This window comes from Erpetoichthys calabaricus, chromosome 3 (assembly GCF_900747795.2).
Source record: "Erpetoichthys calabaricus chromosome 3, fErpCal1.3, whole genome shotgun sequence".
In the NCBI taxonomy this organism is placed as follows: domain Eukaryota; kingdom Metazoa; phylum Chordata; class Cladistia; order Polypteriformes; family Polypteridae; genus Erpetoichthys; species Erpetoichthys calabaricus.
This window is the reverse complement of record NC_041396.2, coordinates 27,383,292-27,396,850: the sequence shown is the minus strand read 5'-3', so window position 1 is coordinate 27,396,850 and position 13,559 is coordinate 27,383,292. Positions and strand designations below refer to the sequence as shown.

Here is a 13,559-nt window from a genome sequence, read left to right as displayed (position 1 = left end):
GGAGGTGCAGTCAAACGCAAACGATGTGTAGAATTTTGGAGTTCTGTTATTGTAGATTTGACAAAGCAATATGGACGGGTGTACAGTGTCCATTTTAGGACATCCTCCTCCCTCCGAAAAAAACTCCATCCTTCCTACTACCTTCGACAAAATATTCCTCCTCCCTGCGAAGAATCCCACGTCACCCCTACTCCGTCCCCTCTCCTCTCCTCTCCTCCCTCCTTCCACCACCGTCCGCTCTCAGTTCTCCGATGTCCGTTTTCCGTCATCCACCCTCATATCTCCGTCATCCGCCTTCAGCTCTCCGTCAAACCCCACACTCCCCCCGCCCCCTATCACGGCATTTTCGTTAATGAAGTGACGTAATACTCCAGCTCCACCTTCTTCACAAGTTCATTCACCGAAATATTTATCAATTAGATTTCACAGAAAGATTTTACAGCACGACTCAAACGCGGGAACGAAGGTAAATGACGTTAATTGTTGAGTGTCTTTTAATACTGTGTAAGCATACATATTAACACGTGTGCATTAAAACATGTGCATTTACAGGGTGATTTCTCAGGCTTAAAAGCTCAGCTTTTATTAAAAGGTAAATGCAAACTTTTTTCATTGTGAAGGGCACAAACCACGTCGGATTTCAGCCGTTAAACGCGCGAAAAGTTTGGTACACCAGATAAATAAGCACAACATAATATCAGTTGTATTGTATGCTTACAAAACATATAGAAACGTGTTAATAGTTAACTAATAGTATGGGATGGTATTTTTCGACTCAGCTACAGATCCAGATGGAAACCAGAACTGCTTTGGAAAAATACAAACGCCTTACTTAGGTGAATACTAACACTTTGTCCAGGCCTGGTTCTTGCTTTGTGCCGGATGCTGCTGAGGAAGATTTTGTAACGTGCAACCAGAAAATAATTAATTTAATCAATGGATGGAGGAATGCGAGGTGCTTAGCAAAATGTGTTTGTTTCTTTTCCAGAGAGAGCGCCGATTATTGTTTATTTATTTAATTGTTCGTCTTATTAGGATGATTTGTTTTTAATAGTCTAACAACGCTAATTAAATTTTAATAGTTTTAATTAATTGAAGACCAAATAAATGTTTAGTCTGTATATTGTTTGGCGGGTGACTGATTAGCTTTGATGGTATTAGATGTCGCAAATTTGGTTTTGTGCTCACCTACCTTGCAGCCGTGTTTTGTAGGACATACTACAGTAGTTTAAAGTATTTTTGTGTGGTATTTAATGTGGTTTCCAGGGTTTTTCTCAGTTTTAGATTACTGTTACACGTTTTTTTTTGCTACTTCACTAAACATTGTTTTTAATTCACCTACCCTGTGCTTGCCAGGTGGTTTCTGGTTTGAAACATTTAATTATCCTAATACCCTGCTTGATTTAGCATGTTATAATTGACTACACTTATTAGTAACTAAAAGTTTGATTTATTTTTTAAATTGTAATTGTTTTTAATGAGCCCAGTAATAAAAGCACCTTATTACAACTATCCCAATTGATTAAGACCTGTTTCAGGGGAGAGTTTGGTTTTAGAGGACCCCTTCCTCCAGTAAGGTAGGAGTGTCATATTCCTTTTAACTTGTAGCCTTCAAGGAGGTTATATTTGCTATTGCTTTAAATGCTTAACTCTCATTATTTCACTATTATTTTGCCCTTTTCTGTGCAGTTTTCTCCCTTCATCATAATTGCAATTAAAAACAATTAAAAACTCCTTCAGCATACTAATTAGTAAATCACGGATTAAATAACTGGAACACTTGGAAATGTGAAATGAAAATACTGTTAAAGTAATGCACATGAACACAAAAAATAAATAAGAAACATACACACAAACTACATTATTATCCCCACATAACGGTTTAGTACATTTTATTAAGAGATTATCAAACTTTGTTTTGTAATTTTTACACTGACAAAAACAAAGAAACTGGAAAATAATGGCTCACTTAGTTAGGTTAGGATTCCAATTAAAAACAAATTGGTCAATACAAAAACCTTCAGGCACAATGGATCCTCAGGACTGAGTTTGGGAACCTCTGGTATATCCTAATTTTAACATTTAGCCCCCTCACTACATGCTGTATATAAAATATTATGCTGTATTGCCTTTTCAGTTAATTTATAAAGCACATTCCAAATATGCCTATAGCATTAAGGGTGCTGTAACACTCTGATTGATTAAATATTTAATAAACACGATGTGTTGATTATTCTAAATCATATTAAATCCTATTCACCGTCTGTAGCTGCGTTTTTCCAAAATTACCAAAGTTCAGAAGCTCTAGTTTAAAAATGGGATTCAGCAAAAGCCTGACGCTGAAATGATTCCACAAGCAAAATATCTTCGTTTTTAAAAGTTTTAGTTAAAATTCAAAGTAAAACAGTTCACACAAAAAAGAAAAAATTAAAATAGCAAAAAAAAAAAAAAGAAAAGAAAAATTCTTGTTAAGAAAAGTTCTGTTCAAAGCTTAAATTTTGTTACATTTCAAATCATTACAAATAATTTCAAAAAACGTTTCTGAACTACAGTATTTCAAAATGATGGTCAGAAAACTGTATGCCTCCCCCATTTCTAAGAAAATGGGTCTTTTAAGTGGGATCTGTTCTAAACAACAACTGAAATAATTAACACACTTGATCTCAGTTATAGCAAGAAAGTTCTATCTCTTACTAACTTATAGGGGGAAAAGACTATACTATTGTCTATGACTATGAAATAAATTTATATTCTATTCAAATTAAGCAGATTCAAATATGAGTTTAGCTCAAAGTTTTAACTTTCTAAGAATGTCTCTTACACCTTCTCTGTGGAGTATGGAAGTTGGTTTTGTTTGCAAACTGCAATTTCTGCGGGTTTAGTTCAAAGAGAAATGGCCCGAAGTAATGACTATTAGAAGAGCCGTGTTCAATGTGTAACAAGGAGGGTGCAGAATTAGCTAAATATTAAGCCCGTATACAGGTCCCTTTCAAATGAAATGAAAGAACAAAAGGAACACCAGAGAGTAAAATACAATTATTTATTATGGGTGTTGTAACCCCAATCGCAATGATTGCCACGGGAAACTTTACAACAAAACACAGACAGTGTACAAACAACAAAAAAAATCACATTCTGTTCTATAGTGAGCATACTATATACAAGAGAAATCAAATAAAGTACTATAAAGAAGTGAAAAATAAAAGAAATAAATTGAACAACCAATTCCCCTAGAACCATCTGACATTCCACATAACAAGTAAATAACACAAAACAATCTTTAAAAACTAAAGACAAACAATAACAATAACAAAACAAGCAAACCAGCAGCTGGCAAACTAGAAGAAAAGACAAATAATAGTTTGCCAACTGCTAAAAGAAATAAAAACTCTCTATTATAAAAAAAACTTGGGTCAAGATGTGATTTTCTCGGAGACACTTTAACGTCCTGTGAGACAAGGAAGTGAGACAAAAGGACAGCTGCTGTACAGGCTTTTAAATTTTCGAAGCGCTGCATGACATGCAGATCACTCAGCCCTGCACAAGCAGCAGCAGCAAGCCAGCTGATCGAGCAAAGAGGAGGTAAAATAATGTATTTGTTTCCCATTGTATCACTGTTTAAGAGAGGGTTTCGGAGGAGTGACCGCATCTCCTTAGCATGCGTTCAGCCCTCCTCTTCACAACACGAGAGGCAAAGACATGAAGTGGCTGGCACGTAGCATGCCCCGGGGTTGGAGGGCGAAGTGAGCAGGGGGCAAAGCCCCCTAGTAAATAAAATTACACTTTCAAAACATCTTACCAAATGACCAGGCAACAAACTCTGTCTCTTCTCCACTACCTGCTGGTCTTATACTAGCACTTAATTGCTAGTCTCACCTAACTTCAAGGGGGTCCTACCTACTGTATCTATTATATAATAAAACAGGTTAGGTCTACGTGTCCAGTCCCTCTGAGCAATCTGATTTGTCAGTTTGGCTTTGGGAATGCAACAAAAGAGTAAGTGCAAGTGTGAGGCACATGAGGATAATTAAAGGCATATGAGGCACGCTGAGAATCACCTTCAAAGATGGCTAGAATAACACTGGACCCAAAGTGAGAAAGGCACATTGAAAATAACGACCGAGTCTGAGGAGCAGGCTTTGCAGGAATGCGTGGAGCACCAGTTTCACATGCAAATACAAAGGAAAGACGCTGAAGGTACACACAGGGAAAGTAATAGCAAATAGTTTTGTAAATATTCTATTGCCTGTCTTTGACATGTACTGTAGCTAGTTACAGATAAATCAAAAAATGTCCAAAATAATCTTTATATTCAATCTTTAATCAGACTATGACCACCATTTGATGGACTTTATTGTAGGACACAAATCACACTTGGCTGTTGCAGATTTATTGAGGCTCAAATTTATCTTTAATGTTTGAGATAAAAAATGATCAAACTAGACAAAACCTTCTTCATATTTTCTGAAGTAATTTACTTTTTACTGCTCTGAGTTATTATTTCACCAAAAACGTCATTAGGGTTTACTATTACTTCTTGAATACAGCAGTCTAAAAGAAAAACTGACAATAGTTTCTTGAGAAAGTGAGATTATTTAGTGTTTATCTCTCTCTATATAAAATCCAATGTCTGTCTGTCTTCATTTCTGTTCGTTTTTCATGAGAGAACTACTTAACGGATTTAGATCGGGTTTTTCTCTGTAATTTGCTTGAACATTCTGGTTGATTTTGCGACTTCTCTCATCACGCTGAGTAGCATAGTTTAGTTGCAGCACAGATTGATTTGCGCAAATCCGAGAGACATGCTGTGGGCTGAGTGGAGGGGGAAGCGGGGCCATCCTCACTCACGTGCCAGCCTATGTTCAAGTCGCTCTACTTCTCATCACGTGTTGGAGCGTACCTTGCTTCCGCTTAGCTAGCGATACCTGTTTGTTCAGCAGACTTTACCATCTAGAGATTGTTAAAGAGTAACGATTGACGTTTTTGAGAGAGAGATCAGAGCTACGTGTATTTTAGTGGGTAGCTGCTCATTGGCAGAGATATCACGGCCACGGGCTCTTCTCCCCACACGGGAGATGCTCTCCCATCAGAGCTGAGCACGATCAGATACAGTGCCAACATTTGACATTGGAGCGTACCCACCTTCCGCATGACCAGACATACCTTGCCAACTTTTTACATTTTTGGCAAAATGATCACATTTACATTCTCGTTCCTGATAGCAAAACCAAAAATATTGTATATCAAAAGGCCCTAAGATACGAAAGCTATGAATATAAATTCTTCTCAATACAAATTATTACTTTTTTTTTTATTGATTTTTTAAAGTTTGTCCTGTTTCAGTACAACTCTGGCAGAGCCGTGGGGGACACCTAGTTTTATATAATGCCCTTCATGGTACTTGCAATTAGAAAGCACTTTACAAAACATACAAGAACAGTTTTCAAAATAAAAAAAAGCACAAGAATATGGTAAAGTTACTGGAAACAAATATTAAAAAGTACAAAGAAACACAGTATAGCCCAAATTAATTTGGTAGTGAAGCAGGTTAGACCCAATACTGCAGCATCAGTCATGGAAGAATGCACAAGTTGATCTTGGGGTCCAACCAGCGGTAAATGAAGATAAAATGGGTTCATTACAATTGTACTGGCCATCCATTATAAGGGATGTCTGCAAAGACAGTCTTGTAAAGCTGTAATGGCTGCAGGTTTTTGAACTCCACACTGGAACTCCAAGTATGCAGAGTTGACTTTATGGACAGTCATTATACAAGTCAGATTACCATCCCACAACTTTAATCTTAACCATTGTGTAACTCAGATGCGCTCTCAAAGTCTGTAGCTAGACTCTATTGGTGTCAACTCCACTTACTTGAGTTTTTGTTCCAACCCAATTTCTTCATAAGAAGAGCATTTACTGCACAAGCTTCATTTTAATATCCCAATCCTTAATTGTTTATTTTAGTTTTAAACAGCTGCAGCCATATCTTTTAATTGCTCATTTTAGCAATAATATAAAATGTCAATGGAACCAGCAGTTTTCCATTTCAGTTGTTTCCATTTAAAGCTGTGTGTACTCATCATAAACTATCTGGTTTAATTAAATATATGGAAAGAAACTGAAGAGTGAAAAAAAATGAAGAACTGAGAATTATCGATCTGTTTCAGGCTGCAAATTATATGGATGAATACAAAATGTACAATTTAAGAATAACCTGACATTGCAGAGTGAATAACTACATTAAAAAGTTATACAATTAAATAAGATCCGTTAATGGCAAGGACTGATTTCTAATTAATCAATTGAAATGGAACAAAAACACACAGCCACGATTGCCCTTCAGGACTGATTTTGCAGACTCCTGTGTTATTATAGAGCCAACTCCATTAACATCACGGTCTGGGGAGATGCAGCTTATCCAAGGAGCAGCCAGGAGCTAAGTAGACTGGGGCACCACTCCATCGTACAGTAGGGCACATTTAAGCAGTTACACAAAAAACTAAACTTTTGAATTTAACAAATTTATGTAATTTTTTTTATCTAAAAAAATGGAATGAATCCTGCATAAAATATGAATATGCTTATTTTATTTTAATTTGATGAAATTAATTAAACAACACATACATGACTTTAGCAGTTCCACAAAAAAGTAATATCCAATGCAGTCCAATTAGGTTATTTTTAAGCTAACCAGGTACATTGGGTATTACAATTTTTTTGAATACTATTCATGAAATAATTCCTCCTTTCCCCAAAACTATCAACACAATTTCAAAACCACACACTTGGCTGCTCACACAGTGTGTAGCAGGTTACCTATCAGGGTATAAACAGATCAAGAAAACCTGAGATTAGGCTGTTTTATTGTATGCCACAAGAATCCTTTTACAGTCAGGTCCATAAGTATTTGGACAGTGAAACAATTTTGGATCTGTATGCCACCGCAATGGTTTTGAAGTTAAACAATCATTATGTGATTGAAGTGTAGACTTTCAGCTTTAATTTCAGGGGTTTACTGAAAATATTGTATGAGCCGTTAAAGAACGACAGATATTTTTCTGTAAAGCCCACCCCCTACTTCAGGGGCTCAAAAGTCGTTGTGTATTTGACTGACAATCTGGTCCATAGCCAGATGTGAACGCTTATCTCATTGTTCCATTAACTATTAAGCAGGTAAAATATCTAAATTTGATTCCAAGTGTGGAATTTGCATTTGGAAGTTGTCACTGTGAACTCTCAATATGAGGTCCAAAGAGCTGTCTATGCAAGTAAAAAGAGGCCATCATTAGGCTGAGAAAACAAAACAAACCCATCCAAGAGATAACAGAAACAAGAGGAGTGGTCAAATCAACCATCTGGTACATTCATTGAAGGAAAGAACACAATGGTGAACTCAGCAACACCAGAAGGTCTGGAAAACCACAGAAGACAACTGTGCTGGATGACTGCAGAATTCTTTCCTTTGTGAAGAAAAATCCCTTTACAATGTTTAGTTCAACCAAGAACACTATCCACGAGGTAGACCTATCACTAGCAAAGTCTACAATCAAGAGAGGACTTCATGAAAGTAAAGACAGAGGGTTTGCCACAAGGTGCAAACCACTGGTAAACCTCAAGCATAGGAAGGACAGATTAGACTTTGCCAGAAAACATTTTCTGAAAACCTGTTCAGTTCTGGAACAATTTACTTTGGACAAAGGAAACTAAGATTGATATGTACCAGAATGTTGGAAAGACAAGAGTATGGAGAAGAAAAGGCTCATGATCCGATGCATACCGTCATCAGTGAAACATGGTGGAGGCAGTGTTATGGCATGAGCATATCTTACTGCCAATGGAAGTCAGTCACTGCTGTTTTTTGATGATATAACTGCTGACAGAAGTAGCAGGATGAAATCTTCAGTGTGTAGGTTTATACTGTCTGCTGCAAAACTCATAGAATTATGTTTCACAGTACAGATGAACAATGAGCCAACACATACTGCGAAACAAAACCAAGTGCTTTTCAACATAAAGTAGTGGAATATTCTTCATAGGCCAAGTCAATCATCTGACCTCAACCCAACTGGACATCCACTTGCCGAAGACAAAGCTGATGGCAGAAAGTCCAATGAACAAGCAGCAACTGAAGACAACTGCAGTAAAGGCCTGGCAAAGAATCACTAGAGTGGAAACCCAGCACTTGGAGATGTCCATGGGTTCCAGATTTCAGGCAGGCATTGACTGTAAAGGATTTTGTCAATTTGTCCAAATACTTTTGCGCCCCTGAATATGGGGAGACTGTATATAAAAGTGTCTGTCTTTTCTCAACAGCTCATAAAATATTTTTGGTAAACCCCCTGAATTAAAGCTGGAAGTCTACACTTCAATCACATCTTGATTGCTCTGACATGCAACAAAAAGTGGGTGGGGTCTGTTATGCAAAATATTAGACTTTATGCAAATATAGAAGAGTCATGTATATGTACTTCATTTTAAGTTAAATCAACTTAATGCAACAGTGTACAAAGAAAATGGGAACAACATGTTTTGAGTATAAAAATTGTATTAAGTTTGGGTTTCCGAGCCAGATTATATTTTTGTTTAAAAGAAAATATTTTGATGGTCTTGTGACACTTAAAAGATTTATGTCAATATAACTTACAAACAGCTACTTAATACCAGCAAAGATGATCACTTTAAGTTAAATTAATTTGAAATAACTTCATCCAAACAATTTATACCTCTCAATTTCAGAACAAACGCAACCACAAGTTAATATCAAGCTCTAAGATAATATCATGAGAGCAAGGAAGAACAAAAAAGAGAAGCCAAGAAAAGCTTGATTAGGGTAAAATGGATGTTTCAAGAATATGACTGTGAATGCCAGAAAAATGCAACACAACGGTTGGGAATATGCGCTGAAAGCGTGTTGCTGCACTCACCATGCAACGAACAACCTGGATTGAGACTTGAGTGCAGTGGGTGACACCTCAACACAAAACCCCTAAAATATTCCCAGGCAAACTGTGATGGAAAAGTGCAGAAGGAGAAACATGTTGGAGCAAATTTCAGTCCAAATCGAAAAGTTTGTATGAAAAGCAGGATTTAGATAGATAGATAGATAGATAGATAGATAGATAGATAGATAGATAGATAGATAGATAGATAGATAGATAGATAGATAGATAGATAGATAGATAGATAGATAGATAGATTTAAAAAACACTATATGATAGATAGATAGATAGATAGATAGATAGATAGATAGATAGATAGATAGATAGATAGATAGATAGATTTAAAAAACACTATATGATAGATAGATAGATAGATAGATAGATAGATAGATAGATAGATAGATAGATAGATAGATAGATAGATAGATAGATAGATAGATAGATAGATAGATAGATTTAAAAACACTATATGATAGATAGATAGATAGATAGATAGATAGATAGATAGATAGATAGATAGATAGATAGATAGATAGATAGATAGATAGATAGATAGATAGATAGATTTAAAAAACACTATATGATAGATAGATAGATAGATAGATAGATAGATAGATAGATAGATAGATAGATAGATAGATAGATAGATAGATAGATAGATAGATAGATAGATTATACTATGTTATTCCCAAATGGGAAAATAACGTTTAAAGTCAAAATTCCCATCATTTCATTTTTTCACATTGGACTTTGGTCAAACCATCTTTGAAGGGTATGAAGATACCTACTGGACCAACTGGACTAAAAACAATACAGGTCTAGTGCTAGTAACAAGACAAACACAATGCAACTTATTTGAAAAAGATTGGTCAAGTATTTGGAAGTTTTAATTGTACAATATACAAAAAATAAATCATCGAATAACCTTTCAGCAATTATGCCACACATTTCCATTCTAGGCTTTACCTAAACATAAAGTACAATTGCTGATAGAACAAAATTCAAACATATCCACTCAATGTTTTTGGCTTGAATTGGTCAAAACTGATACATTTTTTGTTAGCCTACGCACTGTAACTATCATTTTAATAACATCAGCTTTTTAGTTTATTACAGCAAAACTAAATCTTGTTGTATCATTTTATTATAATTAACATTACTTATTTAAAAGCCCCTGCTATTAAACCAATTTATGTAAAACCAACTTAACTAATTTTTAAAACATATTTTGGGTGATTTTACTTTTTGTGGAATCTTAACATTAATAATGTTGCATGTAAAGAAAAGAAAGGGATTTATTTCTGATGTAGGGTGGGCAACTAATTGTCTATCCAAAAAACAAAAAAAAAGGGATCATTAATCAGCTTCCACCACCACACAAACTGAGTGGGATTTGGAAAAAAGAATCAATACATTAAATGTCTTTAACTTTCTTTCCAAAGGTAAAAGGTGTGGGGATCCCTTAAACCTATAATTTTTCACATCAGTACACACACATACACACACACACACACACACACACTCACATACACACACACACACACACACACGCCCACATGCACACACACATACACCATGCTAACATCAGCTTCTCTTGATGTTTTCTTGATGTTTTGAACATCATAGAATCAGAATCTTCACTTAAACTGATAGCACATTTTTCAATTTATATGGAAGTAAAGGCAATGTGATACATGAAAACATTATTATTTTAAAGTTAAATTAACTTAAAATAGATATATAAAAATTCCCATTAGTTGATTTTTTTTCAGTGCATCCTGCATCCCAGGGAGCAAGCCCATACGCGCCCCGTGTTTTACATGGGCCAAAGCACTGAGTAGTCCATATGGGACCCATCAGAGGGTCACATGGGGCCCACATGAGTTAGTACACTGTTAATTATTACCTGGTACAGGTGTGCTGGGAGTGAACAAAAACCTGGATGCTATGGATGTAGCTAAGCTTGAAGAAAACATTTAAAGTAATGGAAGATTTATTAACTTTCATTTATTTATTTGTCTGATCCCTTTATCCAAGGTGACTTACAACAGTTGAGATACAATTGTTTACACTTCTTTTTTATCCATTTGGAGCACAGGCAGGTGAAGCAACTTGCTCAAGGTCACACGGTAATAGGATTTGAATCCCCAACCCCTTTCATCAAACTCAAACTATAATTGAAATTGTAACAAATTTTACACCAAAAAAGGTCACTCATGTTTGATATCCTGCATATTTATTATACACTCTTGAAAATAAAAGGTGCCAGAGCACCTTTTTATAGCAGTGCCATACGGGAATCTTTATTTTTTGGTTCCCAAAAGACGAATGTAAAGTAAATGTATATAATTTATATACATATAAAGTTGAATATTAAAACAATGTGCGACTGGGGATCTAATTGGGGATAAATCGTATGTGACTGACAAAAAGATCAGGGGCCTACTGCTAATACGCGATTGAGAAAGTACTAGGGTGTTGTACCGTGTTAAAAAATGATGGATGTAGTAAGAAGTCAAACAGAATGACACCTTTTATTGGCTAACTAAAAAGATTACAATATGCAAGCTTTCGAGGCAACTCAGGCCCCTTCTTCAGATCATCGACAAAGAAATAGGGTCAGGCCGCAACAGATCAGGGGCTCAAGTGTCTAAAAATAAAAACAAAACCCCACTGTGGTCACACAGAATCTGTGCGGGATTTGAGTCCACAACTTCGGAGCTTCAAGTCCAAAAGTCTTAGCCACACTGCCTTCCTATTAAAATATTAAAACTCTTGTTAGCAATAAAGTTCTGAAAGGTAAAACTGGATGATATTTGTAGGATTAAGGGTACGAAAGAAAGAGGGTATGCTCATCTAAAAATCGCAAACAATAACGGTCCCATTATAGAACAAGTGATCATGTTCGGGGGTTACTGCCACCACTCCCTCCTGTCACTAAATATTCATGTAGTGTTTCAGGATCGACCCAGCCATCTACGGTAGCTGATAATGAAAACACAGCTGACTAACTATCAATTGCGATCCCCCAAACGCAAATTTCCTCTCAATTCTTGCGTATCCCGTCTCCTGTAGTGTTGTGGCGCCGCACACAAACCCTCCATTGCAGGGTTCGCCGATTTATTCTTTCATTAGTTAGCCGCGCAGAGACTTGAAGCGACAGGTAATGGACAAGACTGCTCAGTACAATTTATCATTAAGTCGAATGTATTTAGTGAAACTGTGCATTGTCTATATAAAACAGGCAATTTCTATTTTTCCAAGTTAGGTTTAAAACATAATCATTTGATACGCTGTCTTTCTGTCACTGCATTTCTCACACGCACACACACACACACACACACACAAGCGCACGCAGACACACGCGCACACAGATCCGGTCTCCTTTCGATTTCGTTTCCCGGAAGAATCCTTAATATTATACGCACACCCTTTACACTAGAAGACAGTACCAGCACTGTGTCTTAAAATTGTCGTTCGTGTGTCCACGGAAGAAGCACAATAATTAATCCTGTCGGATTTTGGACAGACTTTGCTTCCCGGACTCAATAATAAAGAGAGAGAGAGTGAAGGAGAGAGCGATCGACAGAGAAACAAACTTATTGCAGGTAGAAGACATGAATGACGAGGCTTCACCTCCACCTTTGATCAAGGTAGGCAGAACGCGATAATAAACCAGGAAACGTATTTTCTGCACAGATACTCGGAGTTTACACGATGTATGCTATATTTCTAGTTCCTGGCGTGTATATTTTGCAGCTTTGAAGAGCATGCTAGCTGTGACATGCTAGTTTATCATCCATTCAGTTGTTTTAGGGGTTAAAACAATCAGTCATGTGTTGCTCATGCCTTCCTCGTTGTTTGAACAGAACGCAGGGTGCTCCTTTGGTAACTCTTTAGGGTGGATTTTGTTCCGGGAAACTTCATGCAGCTCTAGTGTCCACATTTGCTTTCTTCTTCTTCGCGAGAGGACCAGCTTTAAGAAGAGAAGTATGTCACAGAACAAATCGATGCTCTGCTTGAAGAAGGGACTGGGTAGTTTGAGAAGCCTGTAACGTCAGCAAGCATGGGGGGGGGGGGGTCCTTAGTTGTGACGTCATCAAGGCGAGGGGTTTCAAAGTCAAGTTTTGGAAATTTACGTAAATCATAAACATAACCCACTGGATTGAGAAATCCTGAAAGATCAGTTTACTTTGTGTTTGAAGTACTAGGGTGCTGTACCGTGTTAGCCATTATGAATGTAGAGAAAAGCCAAGCAAAATGACACCTTTTATTGGCTAACTAGAAAGATTACAATATGCAAGCTTTTGATTACATCTTGCCTGAAGAAGGGGCCTGAGTTGCCTCGAAAGCTTGCATCTTTCTAGTTAGCCAATAAAAGGTGTCATTTTGCTTGGCTTTTCTTTGTGTTTGAGAAAATATTGTAGATTTCATTTACCATTTTTTATTTCTGTTATTAATGGTATCGTGTATTGATTAATACACCACATTTTTAAAAGTTTCTGAATGTTACTTTGTTAATCGGAAAGTCCAATCCAGACTCGCGCCTCGCTTACCTACGAACTTGAATGTTTCCAATGAGGACACCGAGAGCGCTCAAATGAACAGCGCCCTCCG

At 36.7% G+C, this 13,559-nt stretch overlaps 1 protein-coding gene across 3 annotated transcripts in view; it reads left to right on the top strand.

Moving 5' to 3' along the window:
* The first annotated feature begins 12,296 nt into the window (after positions 1 to 12,296).
* Positions 12,297 to 13,559, top strand: part of etv7 (ETS variant transcription factor 7) — a 126,996-nt gene continuing 125,733 nt past the window's right edge. For all 3 annotated transcript variants that reach the window (XM_028796506.2, XM_028796508.2, XM_028796505.2), the window contains exon 1: positions 12,297 to 12,595. In XM_028796506.2, the coding sequence (XP_028652339.1) occupies positions 12,560 to 12,595 (36 nt within the window). In that variant the 5' untranslated portion in view covers positions 12,297 to 12,559. The remainder of the gene's footprint in view (positions 12,596 to 13,559) is intronic.